The 24,951-nt window shown below is 44.9% G+C and overlaps 1 protein-coding gene across 1 annotated transcript; it reads left to right on the top strand.

The window, feature by feature from the left end:
* The first annotated feature begins 8,834 nt into the window (after positions 1 to 8,834).
* On the top strand, positions 8,835 to 12,085 carry FOXB1 (forkhead box B1). Its single transcript, XM_059890839.1, has one exon. The coding sequence runs from the start codon at positions 9,636 to 9,638 to the stop codon at positions 10,611 to 10,613; it is 978 nt and encodes a 325-aa protein (XP_059746822.1). The 5' UTR covers positions 8,835 to 9,635; the 3' UTR covers positions 10,614 to 12,085.
* The last annotated feature ends 12,866 nt before the right edge of the window (positions 12,086 to 24,951 follow it).

Here is a 24,951-nt window from a genome sequence, read left to right as displayed (position 1 = left end):
CTGATGAAGCAGAGTCTAGTACCCCGACCCGGACCAGCGCCCTTTCTTTTCTCTTTACTGTCTGTCCCCAGGCTTGTCCGAAAAACGGTATACAAAGGCGCGTCGGGGAAGGTTGTCTGTAGCGAAACTGGTGCAAACTTTTCCTTGAGGTTGTCGAAACCACAGCAGACACAGCTCTCCCAACCTAAATAGCGATCTAAGAGAAGTCCTTGGCACTTATCTTTGGGGGAGGGCGATAGCTCGGGGGAGAATACCGAATCCTGTGGATGCTGTCCTTTCTCCCGGCTCCTATTCCCACAGAAAGCGCCGCCGTCCCCAAACTTGCGGCTAAGTTCCTGGGCACATTGTCCCTTCCTTGTCGAGTCCAGTGCGAGGGCCCAACACAGCCAAGATTTCCTCGGCAGATAAGAGGGACTCTACTCTCAGCTGGACGGCAGAGCCATTTTTGTGTGGCAGAGCCACACAAGTGAAATTCCTTGGAAAGATGAGAGTCCCTCCACCCTCCGTCTTCTTGGGGGAAAAAAAAAATCACCACAGGTTAGAAACTAAAAAGAGTTTATTTGAAGACATACAAATGCATATTTATTATACACATGTATGCATTAACAATGTAAATTACACCGCCAGCAGTTGCTGGTTGTTTATTCATTAGATCTTTAGAAAATCTACATTGCCTCCAGACAGCGCGATGATAATGTGAAATACACAAGCAGTTTACATAACCAACTTTGACGCGGAGCTCTGTGCTATGCGACTCAGTCATCAACAGGTCGCGGGGATCCGGACGCGAAGGAAAACCTAAGTTGCTAATAGTTACTAAAGATCTGGGGAACCTAGGAAGCCCGCGGCTCCCTCTGTCCTTTTGGAAAAGGGTAACAAATGTGGAGAAAAAAGAAAGATCTGATCCACTCTCTACGGTTCTCTATTTTACCCTATTTATGTACAGCTTTTTTTTTTTTTTTTTGGCAATTAAAGAAAAATAAATGAAAAGAGGATGAACGGACGGAACTGAAAGACCGACCTTCCCCAAACTTTGGGTATTCGAGAGAACTAAAGACTTTGAACCCCCAATGCTGGGGGTGGGGTGGGGTGGGGGTGGGTGAAGTGAGAGGTTTTCTTAACTGCCTGCACGGGAAGAAAAGGCAGCCTACTTTAGTTAAAGGAATCCATCCACTCCACCAATCAAATCACGATGGCCACCATAAACAAATGGTTGTCACGCCAAAGAAAATCACCTGCATATCAGCCTTTTGGAATTAAATCCTTCCGATTCAGGATTCACCCAAAAGATGGAGAGGAGAAGGTACTTTAAGAGATAAATAGTAGTGCAGATTTACTGCTTATTTTAAATATATTTTTCTTAATAAAAATATTGAATAAGGGGGAGTGAGGGGTTGTTTAGTAGGCTGGCTGTGAGGATGGGTTGGGGAGGGGCGGGTGAATGTTGTCAACCACAGTTGTAAGTGCGGAAGTTTCCTAAAAGCTACACGGATGCTATGATCGGTCAAGTTAATGATTTATCCCCCTCTCCGCAGTCCATCACTTATGGTGGCCCACCACTCACCGCTGAAGTGTGCGGGTCATGCGTGAGGGTGAGGGTGTTTGAATGTTTTGTAACCCTTATCCCTTCCTTCCTTTCTTTTGGTTGTGCCGGCAGGGTACAGGAGGAAATGCGCTGCCATCCCAGACACTGCATTGCTGGGAAGGCAGCTAGGTTTTTTGCAAACCTACAATCTGATATCCCGACTGCTGTGAAAATTGAAACCTGAGTTTGAGAAAGAAGGGATGAGGGTAGAGAGGGAGAGAGAAGAGGGAAGGAAAGAGATGAAGAGATAGAGGAACGCCGAGGGCGGTGCATCCGTTTCTGTGGCGTTGGTAAACTCAAGGCAACCGGGTATCCCCTACAGCTAGTCTGACAGCGACCCATCAGGAGTGAGCGAAGTGCGAGCCCGGAGCAGAGTCGGTGCTGATGAGGAGGGCACACGGTAGGGGGTGGGCACCCAGCGCCGGGACTCGAGAAGCAAAGTCTTGGTCCCAGGTGAGACCCGCCTAAGCGGAAGGACCCCGCTGCCAGGGACCCCGCCGCCCAGCGGAGGCGAGCTCCTGGCCGCGCTGCTGGCCCCGCCAGGGCCCGCCTCCCAGCCATTCTTAGTTGGGGGAGGCCAGTAAGGATCAGCCGCTTTCTTTCTTTGGTGTCTTTCTTTTTCAAACCCGCTTTGTGGGTGGCAGCTCAGCGGGGGACGAATGGCGACCAAAGGAAAAAAAAGCCCAAACGAGGTGTGTGTGTTGGGGGGGTGGCGGTTTGGGTGGGGAAAGAGAGAGAGAAAGAAATCAAATAGTTTTAACCATCCCAGGAACACAGTGAGTTATTATATCTAAAGGCTGTTGTGGACTTCAGCGAGACCTGCTTCTGCCATTAAGAAAACACATACTGCATATGTCTACCGGGTTAAGCTCTCCTCCTCGTCTCTGAACAAACAAAGCTGAAGCCCAGGGTTTTAAGCCTGGAGACCTACAGGTTATCCGGTTTCAAAACAAATTAAAACGGGCGAATGCACCAACAACTATTATGGATGCAAGATATTTTTCATTTCAGAGCTCTGCAGTTACCCCTCTCCACAGAATTGATTTTATTCAAATTTCTGAGCAAAGGACATTTAACCTACTGTACAGGATTTAACTTAATATTCTCTTGCAATCACTATCTTAATTTTTCCAGATAATGCAGTCAAAGGAAACGCACCACTCTTCTCACTTACTGGAAGCTTTGAAACACCTCATAAAGCTAAAAACCTTCCCGATTCTGCGTTCCCTAAATCCTTCTCCCAAAATAACATTTAAAAAGTGGCTGCCTAACCAGAGATACTGACCTCCTCCCCCAAATCTGAGCAAACAAGTAATTCTTGACAAAGAAAATTAATATGAAAAGTATAGGGTGATTTTCCCCCCCTCCCCCCTTAAAAAAAAAGACCCTTTGCTCCACCCCGCTATTAAACAAAACACAATACCTTTTTCTGGGTGGTACTGCACAGAAGTTGATTCAGTTTTGACAATGTTGTTTAGCTATCATTTGCTATTTTGAATGAATGGGAGCAATCCCCCCTTTTACAACATTTGTTTCCTATTATGGAGAGGTGCAGCAGTTGAGGGCAGACATGTGAAAGTGGCTGTTTGATTCTCTTTTTCATCCCCCTGACCCTGCTTTTGTCCCTCCTCACCCTGGGAATGTCACGCCTCGCTACTTCACTTTGAGATGCTCGAGAAAGTGGCTTTGTTATTCCCTTTTAGACATACACGAAATTGTTCTCATTCCCCCCGCTGTAAAAGATACTTCACATCGGGCCTCGGTTCACAAGTGCAATGCAATTTGGCTTAGTCCAACCTTTGTTCTGCTTGTACAAATGAGCGAACAGTGCACACATTATACAGTTGATCTACTGCTGTCTTAACCCCAGAGTTAGGGGCTGGGAGAAAAGCAAGTTAATCCCTTCAATACCAAGGTGGTTTTAGCAATATTTCCTCCAATAATAATAATAATAGATTTGAATTGCTGCTTCTATTTCACACAGTGCAGGGCAAAACTTCTGGGGAGGGTTTAGTAACAACAAAAATCCTTCCACCAACCGTTGGCAAATAACTTTGGGACAAGTACATATGTAGGTTTGGTAATGCCCAATTTAAAGCGATGCAATTATTAGTACAAAGAGGGACTGGATTTGGAAAGTCAGGCTTTAAAGCCTTGAAATCTCAGAGCAAACCACTGCCAGCAAAGACCAAATGGTATTTAGCAAACAGAATCCAAAGAGAGGGCATTATGGGGAGCCAGCAAGAGTTGTTTTCAGGGGCATTGAAACTGCCTGTTTACTATGGGTGGGGTTGGCACTTCTTGGGGATGGATGTCAAGCAGACCAGCCTCTATCTCTGGCTGTTTTTTTTCCTGCTTGAGATGGAGGGAAAACTGAGCCTTCCACACTCTCCAAGCTGGAGCAGCTGCTTGGGAAATACATCTATAATGTGTGAGGTGCTGCCATTCCCTTTCACACAACCCCAAGGAAAACAGATTTTAACTTCAGGTGCCCCAGCCATAGCCAGAGGCCATATCCACAGCCAGGCAGCAGAGACTGGGGAGGAGACACCTCTGAATATCAACATCTGCCCCCCGCACCCGCCCCACACACACTCACCCACACCCTCCTGGTTTGGATGGGAGTAAAGCGTGATCAGGAGGTAGAGGCTCTTGCCTCCCTCAGAATCCAGCAAGATTTGGAGGGGGCGGGGGTATTGATTTTAGGCAGTATGCTCCTCATCCAAAGTTTCTCCTGGATCTCTCCAAACCCTATATAGCCCAATCACCAACCAATTAAATACATGGATCCAAAGTTCCCTGTGAGATGTTCCTTCCTTCTGGTTTGAAAAATAACTGTGCTACTCGGGCTGCCTGGTGCTTGGGGTGGCATTGGGGAGCCCTGGTGAAGAGGGTGCCAAGTCCTCTGCTGCCGGTTGGCCCTTGGCCAACCATGTGTCCCCTCCCCCACCCCTTTCCTTTAATACTCTGATTTCCCACCAGACGTCATCCAACTGGCCTGGCAGTATGAGCCTAGACTCCTAGGAGCATGGGGCAGCCATGGCCAAAAGGCTTCCCTGATGCAGCGCCCACCTGGGTGTGGGTCTCTGGTGGGGCCCAAGGACCTGCAAGACCCTGCTGTCCAGTGGCGCCAGGCTGAGAGAACTTCCTGAGCAGGGTCCCTCCGGTGCCCAGATCCCCAAGGTTGGAGCCAGGCTGTGCCATGCGGGCTGCTGGAGCTGCAGGTGCACATATTCTGAGGACAGTCTCCCGGACACTCAGGAGGATGCTTTTTTTTTTTTTTTTTACAAAAATCGACCACTGACCAGCTGAGGGAGTTTGTTTTAGTGCTGAATACCCCAGGAACAAAATCCTTTTTAAAGGAAAGCTAAGTCATTTCATGCCACCAAAGTCCAGATCTGATGAAGACTGACAAAGAGGCACAGTGCCTTTAGCGTGGGTTCTCAGAGAGACCAGAGGACTTGGGCACCTGCAGGAGGCAGCCTGAAAAGTTGGGGCGGGTCAGAGGAGGCACAAGCCCTCGACCTTCACCCCCACTTCCTAGCACTTTTACTGCCCATTTTACAGAGATGCTGGGAAAAGTGGAGAGAGGGAGAAAAAGTAAAGTGAAGAGAACTGAAGGACAAGAGTGCATTAGAAAGAGGAAAGAAGGAGGGGGGATGGAGGAGAGGGAGGGGAGCACTCCCAGAGTGAAAGGAGGAGGAGGAGAAGGGGGCCCAGGAAGGCTTAGCCAAAGCGCTCCAGGCAGCACGGAGTTCACTTTCCAAGTTGGGAAGGCGGGTATTGTTTTTGGCGCCTAGGAAACCCTCAGAAGCTGCCGGGTACTCTCCTCCACCTCCCATTGGTGTTTGGTAAATATTAACAAACCAGGGCGCGTTACTTTCTGGAGTGTGGATGGAGCGGCTGGCATGGGCTCTGGATAGTTTTCCTCTCCTCGAACCCCCGCCCCCAAACCCCAGCCCCACCGTTCACGCACACACACCTGCTTGACAACAGAAGGAATCAAAATCAATATTGTATTTGTCACCCCTCTGTCTCCTTTTTACTCCCTCAGCAGCCCCGGTGCCACTGAAGCGAATTGTGGATTTATGGAGGGAAATTAGCATAAATTATTACAAAATCTGTAGCCGTGTGTGGTCCAGCTTGTGAGAAAAGAGGCTATTGCAAACTCTCCAAGCAGAAAGGTGGTCGGTGGTGGGCTCTGCGGAGGTGATGAATGGCTATTGCACGAAAGAGATTTCCAGTTGGTTTGCACATGGGTATAATTGACTTATGTGTATTTTATACAGTTTTCCCAACAACTCCCTAAGCCTCCAGGTCGGATGTACTCCCTCCCCAAAGCTTCTGTTTGCTTTGGGTTCTATACAATAGACTGATGCACTTTTCAAGATTTCTGGAAAGTGCTCCTTCCCTCCTCTTCTTCATAATACCAGTCTTAAAACGCTCTTTAAAGAGCATGCAAATCTGTCCCTTCCCCTGGGCTTTGTAGATCTTCAGGAGGAAATTAAGGTACAATTTTACAGCAAAGTATACTTTTTAAATGTGCATCTCACAACTCCACACTCCTCACAGAAGACAAACTTGTGCCATTAGGTGCAATTTCTTTAATTAGTCCTGAGCATGGGCAATGTGCCTCACTTCCCATTTTCACCAGAGCCAAACTTTGAGGGTCCTTACTTATATCCTCCCATGTCCCCAGCTTGGTGGTGACAACTTTCCCAGGGAGACAGACCTAGATTTATTCCAACTTGGATTTTTTTTTTCACCCAAACGTTTTTACTCTTAGAATTTAGTTAATCTTCTGTTTACTTGGAGCAATGATTTCGACAGCCATACAAAGACCCTTTGCAAGGCAACAAAATGCCAATTGTTAAAACAAAAACATTCCCTCTCCCCATCCCCCACCCTTAATACGCGGGAACTACTGGGGGGTGTGTGTGTGTGTGTGTGTGTGTGTGCGCACACACACACACACACACAAATGGTAGAAAAGAATCAAAAAGAATCTTCCTGGCTGTCGCAGGGTGAACAGAGATCTTTCACATCCCGAATCCAACCCTTCTTAAAACACTAGGAGTGTGTGTGTGTGTGTGTGTATACGTATTTTCTTAGAGGATCCTAAAAATTCTTGGGGGCTTCCATGCTAGTACCTCTCCCTCCCAGAAGGGCTTCTGCCTTGCCCTCCTTGTACCTCGGATTCCAGTTGCCTTCTAAAGCAGTAAAACTGGACCAAAGCCTTTCAGTCTGGAAAACATAAGCCCCCACTACTAGTAATCAGCGGGTCCCTCAAGCTCCTAAGCTTCCTAGGCTCCTATCTCAGGACCCTGGAGTCTATCCTGGCCGCGCCAAGAAACCCCCCAAACACTGCACCCCCTTAGGAGCTGAAGCGTGCTGCAATTCCGGCAAGTACCACTGCCTTTCCGGCAAGTACCACTGCCTTCAGCCCAAGCTCCGAGAGGTTCCTCTTGGGTCCAACTGGTTTACCTGTAGAGGGTTTGTCAGCCTTTCTCCAGTAGTGCCCCAGAGACAGGTCAGCATCCCTCCCCCACCCCTGAGCACCCACCTCCTCCTCTTGGTTATTTTTTCTGAATTAAGAAGGTGACATTATTCTTTTCTTCAAGCACTTCTGTTAATATTGAAAAACGTGCGCTTGCATCTCAAGCAAGGCAGCCCAGACGCGAGGGCCATTTCAATATTAATGAAATTGTTTAATCTCCTAAATTCACCGTGTTTAAGTTACGTTTTGGTGAGTTATTGACCACCTCTGAAACTATGGTTAATGGAGGGTGTGTGCGTGTGTATGTGTGTCCGCATGTACAGTGCACACACGTGCATGCATGTTTAAAGATCCTTTTTTATGCTAACCCCAAACAGCTACACTAATAATGCTCTAATATCAATAAGTGTCAAAACATCACACCCAGAAATCTCCCACCACCACTTCATCCTCCTCCTGCCAAAAAAAAGTTCTCATATTTCCAGACTGAAGATGATTTATTGTGGGCTACAGGTACTGAGTTTTTAAAAACGAGATAGTACAAATTTCTTTTGAAAACCATAAAGGTTAGAGAATGTGCAGAAACCAGTGGGAATGCCTAGCATCTACATTTGTAGATGGTGTGCAAGCGGGCAGGGTTAACTCACTATTTCATAGCAGTTTGATGATGATGGTGACAACGATGATAATGATAATAATAACTCACTGAATCTCCAGAGATGAATCCAAACTGAAGGAAACCAGTTACCCACAGTAGGCAGGGTGATCCTAAGCACATCCCCATCCTCTCTTCTCTCCAAAAAAGGAAAATCCTCTGGTTCTTGGCAAATCTAGAAGGTAGTGCAATTTTAGTGGGGCCGCAGGCAGCTTTTGCTGGGCCCTCTAAACCCTACATAACTTTTTTCTATGTAATAAAGGGGGGATGGGGAGAAAGTTTCAGCTGTAAAATGCAAACTTTCAGCCCACCCCTTACTCCTGTTTTAAACCACCTGCGGAAAGCAAGAGACAACTGTGTAAACCAAACTCAGGCCCTCCCCAGGTCCCCACACCGTCTTCCCCAACAGCCCCAGAGCCTCCATCCTGTATCTAACCAGATTCCTGGAGGAATTTTAAAGTGAAGACCTTGCTTATTTGCACAGATACACTGTTTTAATTCTTTTAATTTGGCCAATACACTTAGATTCAAAATAGGCTCTTACACGGGGCTGTCCGATAGTTTTTTTTTTTTTTTTTTTTGTCTTTTAAAACCCTCGCTTAAAGCTACACACCCACTGTGCCGCGTTAAGGAAGCAGCCTAGGAAGGTCAAATCAAACTTTGACCTGCCTCTCGGAGGACTAGGGGAAGGGTGTATTTTCATTACAATTAACCCGTGTAACCATTCCCGGGTAATGCCACGCGCAAGGAAAGAGTCTCCTTCAGGGGAAAGCTGTGCCTTAAGTTAGCCAACAATACAAACCCGATACACTGCAAAGGAAACAAAATACCCCAATAGCCAAGCAATTTCCATGTCAAATACCATCTGCGCAGCAGCTCGGTCTCTGAATGTGAGTGGTCGCCTGTAGCCTGTATCCCTGCTCCCGCCGCTACCACCCCATACCTTCACACCGCGCACCCTGGCCGGCGCGTCCTGCTCCCACCGGTGGCAGAGGCTCTTCCCCCTCGCCCAGTCTTGAGCTGGAAGTGATTCCTATTGGCCAAGGTGTCCATGTAAATAGGTGTGAAAGAAACCAGAGCTGGCCAGGCTCTTTCCCTCTCGCTCAGTCCCCTCCCTCTGCATCCCCCGCTCCCCCTCCTCTTCCTCCTCCTCCCAAGGCGATTGTCATATGATAGCTAAGAAGTGGCACATTAATGAAGCACCGCTACAGGGGTCTTTTCTGCTCCTGTCACCGCTTAAAACTATCAGATGGTTCGAGGGAGGACATGGAGGCAGCCACCTAGCTCAGCGGAGCTACGGAGCCCAGAGCAGCGCCCTCCGAAGCCCCGAGGCCGCTGCTGCCAGCGTCCGCGCCGGAACTCCACAGCCGAGCTCGGCCACCCGCGGAGCGCACGGCCAGAAGCGCCAGGGACCGGGCGGCGCGGGGCGCTGCGGGACTGAGCTGCTGAGCTCAGAGACGTACGGAGCCCAGCCGAACCTGGACACTGCGCCCTGGCTGCGCGCCGGGAGGAACAAGGCGAGCAGCAGCGCCATCCCGGATGCGGACGCGCAACTTGGGGCAACTTTAAGGTGAGCGGCTCACGGTTGCATCTCTACCCCCAGTTCCCGCTCCAGGTCCGGGCTTACTTCCAGGCTACTCTCACGCCGCTCGCCGGCTTCCCTTCCCGCGCCCCCTGGCTGCGTCCCACTCGACACACAAAGTTGGTGGCTAAAGAGCTTAGACGCTGGCTGATCCAGCGCCAAAGCCCCCTACTTGCGCCACCCCCGAAGTCTGTTCTTGGCCTGGTTGACCTCGTCTGTGCATCCACGTCCCCCTCCCTCCCCCGCTTATCTTTCCCCCTTCCCAGATCCGAGCAGGCCCGCGCGGACCCAGAGCTAGGAGGGGGCAAAGAAGAAGATGCCTCGGCCGGGCCGCAACACGTATAGCGACCAGAAGCCGCCCTACTCATACATATCGCTAACAGCCATGGCCATCCAGAGCTCGCCAGAGAAGATGCTGCCGTTGAGCGAAATCTACAAGTTCATCATGGACCGCTTCCCCTACTATCGGGAGAACACGCAGCGCTGGCAGAACAGCCTGCGCCACAACCTTTCCTTCAACGACTGCTTCATTAAGATCCCGCGGCGGCCAGACCAGCCTGGCAAGGGCAGCTTCTGGGCGCTGCACCCCAGCTGCGGGGACATGTTCGAGAACGGCAGCTTCCTGAGGCGCCGCAAGCGCTTCAAGGTGCTCAAGTCGGACCACCTGGCGCCCAGCAAGCCCGCTGACGCCGCGCAGTACCTGCAGCAGCAGGCCAAGCTGCGCCTGAGCGCGCTGGCCGCCTCGGGCACGCACCTGCCGCAGATGCCCACGGCCGCCTACAACCTGGGCGGCGTGGCGCAGCCCTCAGGCTTCAAGCATCCCTTTGCCATCGAGAATATCATCGCACGCGAGTACAAGATGCCCGGGGGGCTGGCGTTCTCCGCCATGCAGCCCGTGCCCGCCGCCTACCCGCTCCCCAACCAGTTGACTACGATGGGCAGCTCGCTGGGCACCGGCTGGCCACACGTGTACGGTTCCGCGGGCATGATCGATTCAGCCACCCCCATCTCCATGGCAAGTGGCGATTACAGCGCCTATGGCGTGCCACTGAAGCCTCTGTGTCACGCAGCGGGCCAGACACTGCCCGCCATCCCGGTGCCCATCAAGCCCACACCGGCCGCAGTGCCTGCCCTACCCGCGCTGCCTGCGCCCATCCCCACCTTGCTCTCGAACTCGCCGCCCTCGCTTAGCCCCACGTCCTCTCAAACAGCCACCAGCCAAAGCAGCCCCGCTACTCCCAGCGAAACGCTCACCAGCCCGGCCTCCGCCTTGCACTCAGTGGCGGTGCACTGACCCGCAGAGGCCGGCGCCCCCTCTTGTTCCCCTCCCCGCCAGCTCACTCGCCTCCCCCGGCTCCCAGTCCTGCCCTCCTCGACCTGGGACACCCTAATTTGTCCATTTCACCTTCGGCCAACCCTCTCTTCCCCGTGAGAACTTTTGTTTTGGACCCAGGAAACGAAACACAAACTTGCAGATGGGCCAGGAGGCGCGCGTGAGAGTTGTCCTCGCCCCCAAGAGGGAAAGGCAAGGAACGCCTGAGCCAAGTCTTCCCATGCCCGGGGCCCCGAAACCCTCTCCCACTGAAGAGGCAGGGGAGTTCCTGCCTCCTGCCGCCTCGGAGAGGAGCGCGTCTTCGTTCGGCCCGGATCCGCGAGGCTCTGGACACGGCGCCGTTGCTCCAAGCCCAGAGAAACCGTCTCCGAGGTTTCCTGGAACACATCTCCCATGTGGGCTGCAGCCACCCAGCGGAGAGCCAGATCTCTGTTTACGTCTTGGAAATCTGCCGCGAAAAGGGACCACTAACTTCCTACCCTACTCGCCTCCGCCCATCCGGCAGGGGCTGGGCGGACCACAGCTTCCCTGAGAAGCGGCCCTGCCTCCACGGCTTCTGCGGAGTTTTTTTGTTTTGGGTTTTGTTTTCTGCCAGAGGCTCCTCGCGCTGGGAGTTTAGGGGAGAGGCTACTAAGCTGGGAAGGAGACGTTTGTCCTCAACACAAACAAAATAAAAGTAAAAGTAACCTTGTATGTTTACAAAGCGCCCGGTAAAACGTAAACAGTGAACTTGAATCCGTATTGCTTTGGCGGGCGAGCGGGCAAAGCCCACTTTACAAGTACCTGTTGTAATGTGAATGTTTACTCTGCATTTCTGGCCAGGTTTAGGGGAGGGAAGGGGTGGGTATGGGAAAGTTAATTAGGATGTTAACTTTCCGATTACTTAGAGACCTTTTTAACTATTTATTTTATTGTTGGAAGGAAAAAAGAAAATGAAATAAGTCCAAACTAAGAAACCATCAAGGGCAACCCTAGAAGAACTTAGATAAGCTGACTGGTAACATGAAGGAGGTGTCACCAGATAGGTCTCCCATGGACAAGTCTTTCTGTTTGCTACAGGAACTTTTTCAAGAAGCTCAAGGGCTGCAAAGAGATGTAAATGATTGTGAATAGGAATGATTATACACTGTGTAAAATGCACTTTTGTTTGCTATATTCCTTTAGAATCTTAGGTAATTTGCTGGAAAACAAACTGTTGTTCTGGTGTGACCTGCTTAAGTTAAAAAAAAAAAAATTGTAGTGTTATCAGAGCTGTACCATTTTTACCTTTCATTTTCTCTCCCTCCCTGTACAGAATTAGCATGGCGTTTTAAATATTGATGTTCTTGTTCCCAGCATGCCTGTTTTAAGACAAAGAATTTTAAAAAGGTGTCTACATTAAATTATGAACCTAGTCCAAATAATATTTTCTCATTAAAATATGTAAATTCAAATTTTAGTTGTGTGTGTTTTTGAAAAGTTGCTACAAACAACTCTATGAAAGATAGATGTAGTGCTTCTCTAAGCATGCTTTCTGCAATTCATTGTCTGAGTACTTTGTCATTTTCATAACTTATTTTTAAAACAAACCTCCTCTTACGCACTTGCAGACTAGGGGAGAAATTATTCAGACGAACTCTTGAAGACATTTGCCCAGAGAGAGAGATGAAATAATCTATTCTCTAGTATAGATCAGGTGCACATGTGCAGTGCTGAAAGAGAAACTGTTCATGAAAAAAAAAAATAGTACTTTATATTTATTTTGTCTATCTTAAAACATACATTTTACAAAATAGTAGTTGTATGAATATAAGGCTTCTATCGAAACCAGGTAGAGGCGATATGGAGATAAAGAATTTGAAAGCAAACTTGCTTACTCAATATTTATATTCTGATACACCTATTTGCAGTGACCCTTCATTTCCTTGGTCCTTTAAATTATTGCAGTCATTGAAATTTTCTTTTTCAGAAGTTACTTAAAAGTCCACATAGCTTGTCAAGAAACCTGTTCACTTTTAACTGAATAGATTTCTCTTTAATCCTTCATCTGGGAAAATAATGCTTGGTGCATTTATTTTAAAGAAATGAATGAAGTTAAATACCTGCCTGTAAGTATTTGCTTTTCTTCAGATTTTTGCAGAGAATTAAAGTTTGCCAAGAATGTATGGCTCAAGGCCAATTAAAACTTTATTGAAGGGGTCACCATATTTCCAGAGTGAGGTGTGTATTCAACTAATGAAGTTACAAGACAAAGACAAACTTAAATGGTGATTAACACTTCACTGTGTAAAATGATTAAACAAGAGACCTTGTGCAACAGAGAAACCCACCCAGAAATCATCATGTCTATACTCCACTAGGAGAACCCTTAGCACTTGCGACCTTTATATCTTCAGAGGGTTATCTGAAAAAAAAAAAAAAAAAATCCTGTTGTGACTTTTTTTTTTTTAAAGGAAGGATCCCACACACAGCCAAAAAAAAAAAAGGTGGAAAATAAATGAATCATTGGACTGATTAAAATGCATGAAGCCACTAAAGCTCGTCAGACAGGGGACAACTAAACTCATTCATCAAGCCCAATTCACAATTATATCAACACGATCAGCTAAAGAAAGCCTGGAAAACTTATCCACCCTGGGCCAGGAAACTCTTGAAACTTTGTTCCCAAGCAGAAATCATCTACAGTTAAAAAAAATGAAACACCATTTGTACTACTTCCTGCAAAATAAAATTAAAAGCCATCTATGGAATATTCTAATCTCCTGGAATTCACTAACACTGCATTTGAACTGAGAATGAAGGGAGCATAAAGGGCTAACAAGGGCCTCAAACGTTTTATATATTTTCAGCTTACATAGGTAAAATGCTTTTCCTAGTAGCAGCAATAGAATTTAGAGGCAAGTGATGTGTACATACACACATTTAATAAACAGAGGCAAATAAGATGCAGGTCCTATTTCTGATTTTTAGCAAAGGACTGATTTCAAGTCAGCATTTGAAAATGTGCTTTTCAGCTGTTAAGTTCGTCATGGTGTATTGCAAAGAATGAAATAACTTCGGCATTGTGAGTCCTCCTTTCACCACTGCAGGCATCTTTTCTCAGACGAAGTTGAATGAGTAAAGTAAAAAATCCATTGATGATATTTTGACCTTCATCAGGAATCCAAAGGCAGCCCAAACACACAGGCCTCCATCCCACTCCAACTCTAGCTTTGAGACTTGCACCCAGTCCAGCTGAAGTACCCCACAAATAAGGAAGTTTATAACTTCCATACCTTCAATGGCTCTCTTTGTCATGTTAAATCTTTTCACCTGGCTCAAGTCCAAAGTCAATACACATAGCTTTAAAATAAAACTGGAAGAGACAACCCCGTGCAGTAAGGTGTATATGTTAGGGATCTCACCCAGAGAATGGAGTTAAGCTATATTATTTTCTATTTTGTAAATTTGGACAATATTGATTTTTTAAAATTTAGGTTTTTGATTTGAAAATTGGACTCTTCTGTTACTTTTGGTGTTTAGCATGCTTCTGTGCTCAACTGTGTTTTTCAGTGGCTTTCTCTGTGATTTAGGGAAATGCTTACACAATGCATGAGTTTTGTGCGAGAGAGACAGAGAGAGAGAGAGAGAGAATGAATGAAAGAGAGAAGCTGTTGAAGTTCTCACTGTTTCTATTGCCTGGGCTAGGGATTTTGAGAAGCCTGAAGACTAGCAGGAGCGGTGCTAGTAAATGATCCTTGGAATGGCTTAAATATTACAGCAGCAAGCTTAATTCCTTTAAAATAGATGAGAACATTGAGTGTCTTGGAAGCATAAATCTGGCCAGGTGCTCAAGTGGTAGGTGGGAGGGAGAAAGAATCCAAGGGGAGTGCTTCTAACAGAAGGTTTTACATTAGTTTATGCCAGATTGAGGGGGTGGTTCAGGGAGGGTTTATACTTTTGCAAATAGAAACTCCCTTTGTAAAAAGGTATCCATTTAAGTAACAACAGGATCAGAATGTGTTCTCCAATTCTTAATATAAATGTCAATTAATTTTTTTCCGCTTAAAGCCACATATACACAGAGACACCCAAACAAAAACAAAACAAAAACAATCCAACCCACCAGCTGTGAAGCCTCAAAAGGGATGCATTTGTTTCGTTTAAACTAACAACAAATTATCTAATTAATATGTTTCAATTACAGCATGAAAGGCACAGCCCTTGGACCGCCCGCCGTGGGGGCACAATAGCCCCAGAGCCCACTCTAGGAATTTACAATAACTTCACATCTGTTTCTTTATTTCCCACTTTTTGAATCTAAAACTCCTCTCAAGATCACTTCAAACCACGGCCTGAGTTATGAAATATGTCCCGGTGTTAAAGGGGGATGAAACTTTGCTTCATTTGCAAGCAAAAAAGTGAAAGCCCATTGAAGAGCATTAAACAAATATATTAGAATTCTGTCACTTTATGCAATTGAGTAGATCAAATGAAGGGTCCCGGCCACTTCATTCACTCTCATTCACTCGAATAGAAAATGCAAAGAATAGCAACCCGAGACTGGGCCACCGATGTAGATTTAGCTCCTTTTTACTGGGAGACAAAAAGGCTGAATTTTCACAAACACATTGCTGACTCGGGGACTAGGAAACCAGCACTGGAACCCCTTTGGAATTTAAATTCATTTTATCTTCCTCTCTCTTTGCGGGGATCTGTTTGCACTACAGTGCAAGATGCAGTAGGCATCCTCTGGCTTCTGAAAACTGGGGGAGGGGAAGACCGTGAGTGGGGGGTCACTATGTGGGCCTCAGGAGTCTCAAGGAGCTCCTGGTGGTCAACTGACACTTGGGTCTAAGATAATAACTTTGATTTAAACAAATCTTTATCTACACTGTTATAAACATCAGTATATCACACACATCTCCTAGCCTCTTACCTCCCTGCTTGGCACGAATTATATAAATAGCTTGTTTTCAAAGACCAGAATCACATCTGGGTCATCCAGTTTTCTTCTTTCAACTAATATCTGGTCAATGGTGTCACAACAGACTTGAAAGCCCAGCTTTCAACCTCACCCACTCAGCACTGTTCTTTCTCTGTCTCTCCCATATATGCACGTGCATACATACACACTTTCTGATAGCTACCCTATCTGAGCACAGTGACTGTAAATTTGTTAAGTAAAAATCAAGAGATGAGATAGTCTTTGGTTAGATTTTTCAAGTTAGATCTTCTTACATTTTCATATCCCATTCCCAGGTGGAGTGGGGTGGGAAAAAGCCACATGTGTCTGTGTTAACTGAGATACTCTTGTAGAGATACTTCTGTCCTGCTTCTTCAATGGCTGATAGTTTTGTTTTGACGAACTTTATAGATTTTTATGTTGTCAACACCTTAGAAAGCTTACAGTGGCTGTTTGAGCTGCTTCCAGAGACAGAGCAGGGAAAAATAAAGCAGCAGGTTTCTCAGCTTTTGAGATGTGACTGCAGAGGAATGAACCAGTTTTCCTAAAATTTGTAGCCTAAATGAGATCTGATTTGAAGGAGGAAGTATAGGGAGGGGTTTTTATTGGATTTTTAAAATGTGTCTGGCACTTTTTCCAGATACATCCAAACCTTGAATGCTTTTCATTTTAGCTTAGACATTTGTTAGATCATATTCAACACTATTTTTCATTTAATTTGTGGGACTGCTGTCTGGAGCAGGGGACAGGAGGTAGCCCAGACCTACAGCTACATAAAAGACACTGAAGAAATAGCTGGCTATTTCATAACCATAAGCTATCAAACTCACCATAAGTGATAATAAGCAATAAGCTGATCAGAATGGTAAAATAAGAAAGGTATCAGGAAACATCCATGAAAAAATTATAATTGGTTAAATAAAGCCTTCCTTAGAAGACTTTCCTCTCAGAAATTTTCAAGAATATACGGACAAAAGGTTCTTTGGAGGCAGCCTCCTTTTTCCTGTGTCTGCAAATAACCGATGTCAAATCAGTTGCAAGCTTTTGAAGGAACGAACTCAGAGCATTAATTAGAGCAGCTGAAGCTCACAGATAAAAAGCATTCTTTAAGTATCTGTTGTTTGGAGACACTGTGATTCTGATTCATGTTTTGCAGCCTGTATATTTTTATTTACTCAAATAATTTCTTCCCCAGAGTATTCCCTGTTGACTGGGCTTACTAAGGTACACTGTAAGTGCAGAAAGAACTGTTGGTTTGCAGAAATAAGTGTTTCCAAACTCTGCTTTTACTACTGATTTCTCTCCCCTCCTTTCTGAAATGCAATGCATTGGTCCATGATTCCAGCACACAGGAGCATATAGAGAAACTGTTCAATAGAGGATCTTAATTTTGTGCCACTTAGAGGAAGCTTAGTATTTATGAAGTAGTATCTAGAGTGTTTTACATTAATTAGAGCAGCTCCTTGGAGAGACATTACAGCCAAGAATGGTTTCACACAACAGGGAAACACTGAGTATTTCAACTCCCCCGCAAGATTTGCCATAGCAAAAGACAGAGCTGGCGAGGGTCTGCTCACTCGGAAATGTCAACATATATATTATTTATTTACATATGTTTGATAGACAGATGAAAGGTCTATCTATAACTGTTTCAATAAACTTATCATTGAAAAGTTCCCTATCACCCTGGTTGCTGTGATGTTTTATGTCAGCTACAAAACAGCCACAACAATAACCTAAAATAATGGTCTGTCTCAAGATTCCTGATGTGATTTCACATTGGGTGAAAAAAACTGACAAATGACTATCCAACACTCCGTGTTCAATGGATGAGTCAGTCTGCATCTTGTATTTCTGTGACTTCCTGGAGGATGTTAAGAGTTCTCATCCTTGTGTGTGTGTTGGTGGGAGGGAGACAGCAGGGGAGAGTAAGGAACAACAGACAAGGATGAAATCTAATGACTATCTCATTAGTCCAGATGGTATATATGCCGTGATTCCTGTCCCTAACACAGAGGAATAACTGGCTGAATGAATGGGAGTTCCGAGTGCAGTCTCCTTAGTATAAGTAAAAATGCTTTGCCTTTGTTCCAGGTGTCAGTAGTGAGAGCACTGACTGTACATTTCAGCTGTGATACTAAGTCTGTACAATTTAAACCTTTGGAATGCATTTGCAATACTTTGGATGCTATTAGCTTTAATAAAAGGCAAACTCCTCCCATAAAACAAGAAAATGAAAATGATTAACTTTGACATAGAAATATAAACACCAATTTGATTAATTATATTGCTAATTATTCTTTGCTTTGGAGCCAAACATTATCCAATTCTTAAAATGACAGATGCTGAATAAATCACACAAAATCATTACTTGGAATCTCACTGCACTGAGAAATGCTGGTGCTTATGAAGAGATTTATATTGATTTCTCAATGTATATTTGCTTTTGTCCTATTTTATTTAGAAATTTAGACTTTACTGTAAAAATATTACAACTCTGTAATAAAAGTGTTTTTTCTATATGTTCCTATTCATATATTAAAATAACCAGTTTCTCTTCTCAATACTTTCCATAATTATAACCAGTATATATAGCTTTGTATATCTCACTTTTCCTCATGTTTTTATAACATGAGAATATATCATATTCATAACCATCAGTTTTAATGGTTGTATAGCCTGCCAACTAAATGAATTCTCCTGATTGGGGCATTTTGAATGTTTTTAGGTTTGCTTTTTTGTTTGTCTGTCTGTTTGATTTGCTAGTTTTACAAAGACCATTGCAGTGAGTCTTTTATACCTAACTATGATGTAAAATACATTAACATTGACATGTGGAATTTCCTAACAGTCCCTTGCAAATTCAATAATGTGATTTAATTTAGGATTCTGCCTCAGTTCTTACATTTCCATTGCTCTCCGCCCTCAACCCAGAGCAATACTGCTGGACGTAGAGTCACGGAGACACTGAAAGAATCGTGAAGACGCTGAATGTTAGAGTTGGAAAAGCCCAGAGAGATTCCAGGTAAGTCAATTATGTTATTCATTTGATGAATCCCACTGATACATTTCTTTATCTACATCCAAATAATTTAACAATATCAAAACCAAGTTCTGAAAGTAAAAAAAAAAAAAAAAAAATTCAGTCCTACCACCAATGCCAGATCAATGCAACAAAAAATTAGAAATCACAGAAGTACTGACATTATCAAAATGAAGGCTTTTATCTGATAACGTAGGCTCACCTCATTGTAAGGCAGTATAGAAAGCATGACAAGCTGTAGCTCTTTGAAGGGGGCCGGGGGGTACTTTGAGTAACTAGAAGGAATGGTCACTGTTTAGTCCCAGGTCTGAGGAGAAAGGGATCCACCCTCAAGTCTGAACCATTCCATAACCCTGTGATACCCTCTTGACATTGTAAACAAGTGGTCCTCCAGCAGACTGCCAGGAGGCTAGAGCAGCAGTCCCCAACCTTTTTGGCCTCAGGAACCGGTTTCATAGAAGACAATTTTTCCACAGACTGGAGTGGAGGAGATGGTTTTGGAATGATTCAAGTGCATTACACCTACTGTGCACTTTAATTTCTATTATCACGTCAGTGCCACCACAGATCATCAGGATTAGATCCCAGAGGTTGGGGACCCCTGGTTTAGAGGGTCCAGGCTCACAGCAGGTGTTACTATGTCATTTCTTCAGCAGCTATGAGGTGCTAATTCTCAAGGTGGGAAATGGCAGGAAGGGTCACCCGGGGTGGTGATGGCCAAGGAATCTGGCTTCTGATTTTGTCTAGTTAATGCAGCGTTTCATTTCAACCTTTCTTATATGACTCTTTCATGTCTGATTTCCCCACTCTAGGTTCTCCAGCTCTTATTTGTTTTTAGTCAAGTGGCTTCAGGCTCTGTGAGATCTGACACAGGTGCCGATGGGGTGCTTGTCAGCTGAAGAACATTCAGGCAGCCTGGTGTGGACCCAGGGAGAAAAACAAGCAGAGAGAGAGCCATAACTTGTGACTAAGGTGGACATCATCTCTTGAGTTGGAATCAACACTTTTTGGTGGGGAAAATGATGGAACCAAATGAATTTGTTCACAACTACTCGTCTGTAGTTCCCAAACCATGCCAACCATGCCAACTACCATCCCCTGGGTTGATCACTCCTGCCTTCAGCTTGGCTCACTTAACAATGCTAGGAGAGACATAAGAGGAGGGACAGAGGAAGGCTGGGAGGAGGAGAAGCTGGATGAAAATCTGATGATTCTGCTGGCATGGTCCTTTCAAAGGGTACCCCAACACATCTTCTCCTTTTAATTTAGTTCCAGCCAATTCAACTCAGTCTCATTTAATCCAATTCGACAAATATCACTAAGCATCACATGTATAAACAAGATCTTTCCAGAAGATTATTTTGCTCAGAAGACCTTAATTTGAGTCCTGCTGCTACTGCTGCTAAGTCACTTCAGTCGTGTCCGACTCTGTGTGACCCATAGACAGGAGCCCACCAGGCTCCCTTGTCCCTGGGATTCTCCAGGCAAGAACACTGGAGTGGGTTGCCATTTCCTTCTCCTACTTTCACCTAAATAGTTCTGAGCAACTCTCCTGAGCTCTCTCTCAGTTACCCTTCTCTAAGAAGAGAATAATGCGTCCTCAAAGGCTTGTCTGAGTGATCAAGTGGAGCAAAGCAGATGAAAGCACTTTGAAGCGCCATGCAAACTTAAGTTACCATTATTGTTAATGATGGATAAATAGTAAAGTAAAAATCATTATTAAAAATTGCCCTGATAACCCACAGAATGGGAGAAAATATCTGCAATCAAAGCAACTGACAAGGGATTAATCTCTAAAATATACAAAATCTCATGCAGCTCAACATAAAACAATAAAAAGTGGGTGGAAGATCTAAATAGACATTTCTCCAAAGAAGACATACAGATAGTCAAAAGCACATGAAAAGATGCTTGATATTACTAATTATTAGAGAAATGAAATAAAAAACTACAATGTGGTATCACCTCACACTGATCAGAACAGCCATTATCAAAATATCTACAAGCAAAAAATACTAGAGAGGGTGTGAAGAAAAGGGAACCCTCTTACAATGTTGGTGGGAACATATATTGACACAGAGCCACTATGGAGAACACAGTATGAAGTTTCTTTAAAAAACTAAAAATAGACCTTTGATGCTTTTGAACTGTGGTGTTGGAGAAGACTCTTGAGAGTCCCTTGGACTGCAAGGAGATCCAACTAGTCCATTCTGAAGGAGAATAGCCCTGGGATTTCTTTGGAAGGAATGATGCTAAAGCTGAAACTCCAGTCCTTTGGCCACCTCATGTGAAGGGCTGACTCACTGGAAAAGACTCTGATGCTGGGAGGGATTGAGGGCAGGAGGAGAAGGGGACGACAGAGGATGAGATGGCTGGATGGCATCACTGACTCAATGGACGTGAGTCTGAGTGAACTCCAGGAGTTGGTGATGGACAGGGAGGCCTGGAGTGCTGCGATTCATGGGGTCGCAAAGAGTCGGACATGACTGAGCGACTGAACTGAACTGAACTGACAGATGACCCCACAGTTCCATTCCTGGACATATACCCAGAGTAAACATAATTTGAAACAACACATGCATCCCAGCGTTCAGTTCAGCACTATTTACAGTAACCAGGACATGAAGCAATCTAAATGCCCACTGACAGAGGAATGAGTAAAGATATTGTGGTGCATTCACACAATGGAATGTTGCTCAGCCATAAAACAGAACAAAATAACACCATTTGCTGCAACTGTTTGATACATGGTAGTGTGTATATATGTCAATCCTACTCTCTCAATTCATCTTGCCCTCCCCTTCCCCTGTATCCACGAGTTGATTCTCTATATCTGTATCTCTACTCCTGCCCTACAAACAAGCACATCTCTACCATCTTTCTAGATTCTATATGGTAATATATATTTATTTTTCTCTTTCTGATTTACTTCACTCTGTATGACAGAGTCTAGGTCCATTCACATCACTACAAATGACCCAATTTCATTCCTTTTTATTCCATTGTAACAGGTTTTTACTATGTCCATTTTACAGATAAAAATATTGAAGCATGGGGCATTTAACTAATTTGTCTAAGGTTACTCAGCTAGGAAACAATATCAATACCCAAGGGACTTTCAATAAAAGCTGCTTTAAAATAAGGATACTGTTGTTACTGAAGGCAGCAGAACACACACAAGTTCTCAGACCCAAGGGCTATAGCAAGTTCATTAAGGTCTGCAGAGAGAGAAGGAGGGTTACCCTCTGCTGGCTTTAAGCTGACTAGCTCAGACACAAGATGGATTTTTGCAGCTGCCAATCTAATTATTCTTTTGTCACTTCTCTTACTCCTCCCAGCTTTACTATGAGTTATGACTCACTAAATTGCATTTTCTTCCTAAGCAAACTTCTATTTAACTTATGTGGGCTGGGAGTGGGTAGCGGGTAAGGCTGGGGGAGAGATAACCTTCAACAGAACCAAAAAACCAAGAACAACCCTTGGATGTCCCTGGTGGTGTGGATAAGAATCTGCTTGCCAATGCAGGAGGCACAGTTTGACCCCTGGATGGGAAGATCCCACATGCTGGAGAGCAACTAAGCCCAAATGCCACAACCACTGAGCCTGTGCTCTAAAGTCTGAGAGTCATAACTATGGAGCCCACATGCCTCAACTACTGAAGCTCGCTTGTGTACAGCCTGTACTCTACAACAAGAGAAACCACTGCAATGAGAAGCCCAAGCATTGCAACAAAGAGTAGCCCCAGCTCACTGCAACTAGAGAACACTTGCATGCAGCAACGAAGACCCAGAGCAGCTAAAAAAAAAAAACCTCTATGCTAACTCACAACTTTTGCTTTCGATCTCAGTCAAATCAGACAACAAAAAGTCACAATGGAACACTGTCACATGCCTCTCCTCACTCCCTTAAAAAAAAATGGACTTCAAGGTATAACGAACCAACCTGGATTCATCCACAATTAATTCAGATCTTCTGGGAATAAAAGCAACTGACCCAACACAAACTCTAAGCAAGAATGTATTCTTGTAGTTAGAAGAAACAGCCAGCCTATGTATCTTTTTCTTCCCTTGCAGTCTCTGTCAGATCTAAACATAACTCAGAAGGGGGTTAGTAATTTCAATGTGATTTTAGAAAGAATGGGATAAAAAGAAGGAAAGGAGCAAGAGAGGGAAGGAGAGGAAGGGAAGAAAGAAGACTGATTTAACTTTCTCAGTAAATATGATTTTACTTATTGCTGATGGAACCAAATAATGAAGGGATCATTTAGTGAGCTTTTAATGCTCAAACTTTAGTGATACTTTCTAAAAATATGCTTGGGTACTCACATATCTTTTACAATCTAACTACCAGGGGCCTAGTGTTTATATACTTGTAAACAAGCTTTTTAAGAAGATTGTATGTCTTGGTGTTTGCATCCAACTCTGTGGCCTCCTCTTTGACTACCAGCTTCAGTTACAACCGCCTCCTAGGAAAGACATTTAGGTAGTGGGCTCTGCGCTGGCTGTGTGTTAGGAGTCTCTCAGCCTTGTCCTAACTGAGTTGTTTGCTGGATGTGATTGGGCTGAGAACACTGGTAAAGTTCACTCAAGCTTCTTGGTCACCTCATCCTGGTTTGGTGGTTCATCTTGTTAATTAAGGTACTGCTGCTGCTGCTAAGTCACTTCAGTCGTGTCCGACTCTGTGCAACCCCATAGACGGCAGCCCACCAGGCTCCCCCGTCCCTGGGATCCTTCAGGCAAGAACACTGGAGTGGGTTGCCATTTCCTTCTCCAGTGCATGAAAGTGAAAAGTGAAAGTGAAATCGCTCAGTCGTGTCAGACTCTTAGCAACCCCATGGACTGCAGCCCACCCGGCTCATCCATCCATGAGGTTTTCCAGGCAAGAGGACTGGAGTGGGGTGCCATTGCCTAATAGTGTCATATATCTTGTATTTCTGGCCTCTCTGTGCTGCATAATCACTCCCTTCCCCAACTACAAGAGGTCCTGGGGCTACTACTCCAATGACCATCCTTCATCCTAGAGTTATTCCAGCCCACCTCATGTTTTAAAAAATTGGGATATTGTTGCTTTTCATGTTGTATTAGTTTCTGCTGTACAATGAAGTGAATTAGCTGTGCATGCATGCTAAGTTGCTTCAGTCATATCCGACTCTGCTACCCTATGGACAGCAGCCCCCAGGCTCCTCTGTCCACAGGATTCTCTAGGCAAGAATATTGGAGTGGGTTGCCATTTCCTTCTCCAAGGATTAGCTACATGTATACATATATCCCCTTCCTCTTGGACTCCCTCCCACCCCACGCAATCCCACCGTTGTAGGTCATCACAGAGCCCTGAGCTGAGCCCTGAGCTATACAGCAGGTTCCCACTAGCTATCTGTTTTATACCTGGCAATGAATGTATGTCAATCCCAATCTCCCAAATCATTCCCACTCTGTGTCCACTGGTCCATTCTCTACATCTGGTCTCTATTCCTGCCCTGCATACAGGTTTATCTATATTTTTCTTCTAGATTCCACATATATGCATTAATAAACAGTATTTATTTTTCTCCTGATTTACATCACACTCTCTGACAGATTCTGGGTAGGTCCATTCATAGCTCTACAAATGACCCAATATCATTCCTTTTTATGGCTAATTAATATTCCATTGCATAGCAACCTAAATGTTCAGTGACAGATGAATGGATAAAGATGTGGTACATATATACAGCCAGCCTCATCTCTAAAGATGGATCTAATCACAAAGGTCAGGGTCCTTTTTGCAACTTTCTCCCTTCTTCTGTTCTATTTCCATCTGACTTTTGAAATGGCCATCCATGCAGGGCTCAGCCAGTCAACTGCCAGTCCTCTGGGATTGGTGTCTGTGCCATATTCCTTGGCACAGGGCACAGAGATGGCAAAGGAAAAGGGACATGGGTAGAAGATGTTTTTAGATGCTAAAGTCTTTGACTGTGTGAATCACAACAAACTATGGAAAATTCTTAAACAGATGGGAATATTAGACCACCTTACCTGCCTCTTGAGAAACCTGTATGTAGGACAAGAAGCAACACAACTGGACATGGAACAATGGACTGATTCAAAACTGAGAAAGGAGTACATCAAGGCTGTATATTGTCGCCCTGCTTATTTAACTAATACACAGAGTGAATATCATACAAAATGCCAGGCAGGATGAATCACAAGCTGGAATTAAGATTGCCAGGAGAAATAGTGACAACCTCAGATATGCAAATGACATCACTCTAATGGCAGAAAGCGAAGAGGAACTAAAGAGCCTCTTGATGAAGGTGAAAGAGGAGAGTGAAAAAGCTGGCTTAAAACTCAACA

Source organism: Bos taurus, chromosome 10, assembly GCF_002263795.3.
Source record: "Bos taurus isolate L1 Dominette 01449 registration number 42190680 breed Hereford chromosome 10, ARS-UCD2.0, whole genome shotgun sequence".
Classification (NCBI taxonomy): domain Eukaryota; kingdom Metazoa; phylum Chordata; class Mammalia; order Artiodactyla; family Bovidae; genus Bos; species Bos taurus.
This window is presented reverse-complemented; position numbering and strand designations above follow the sequence as displayed.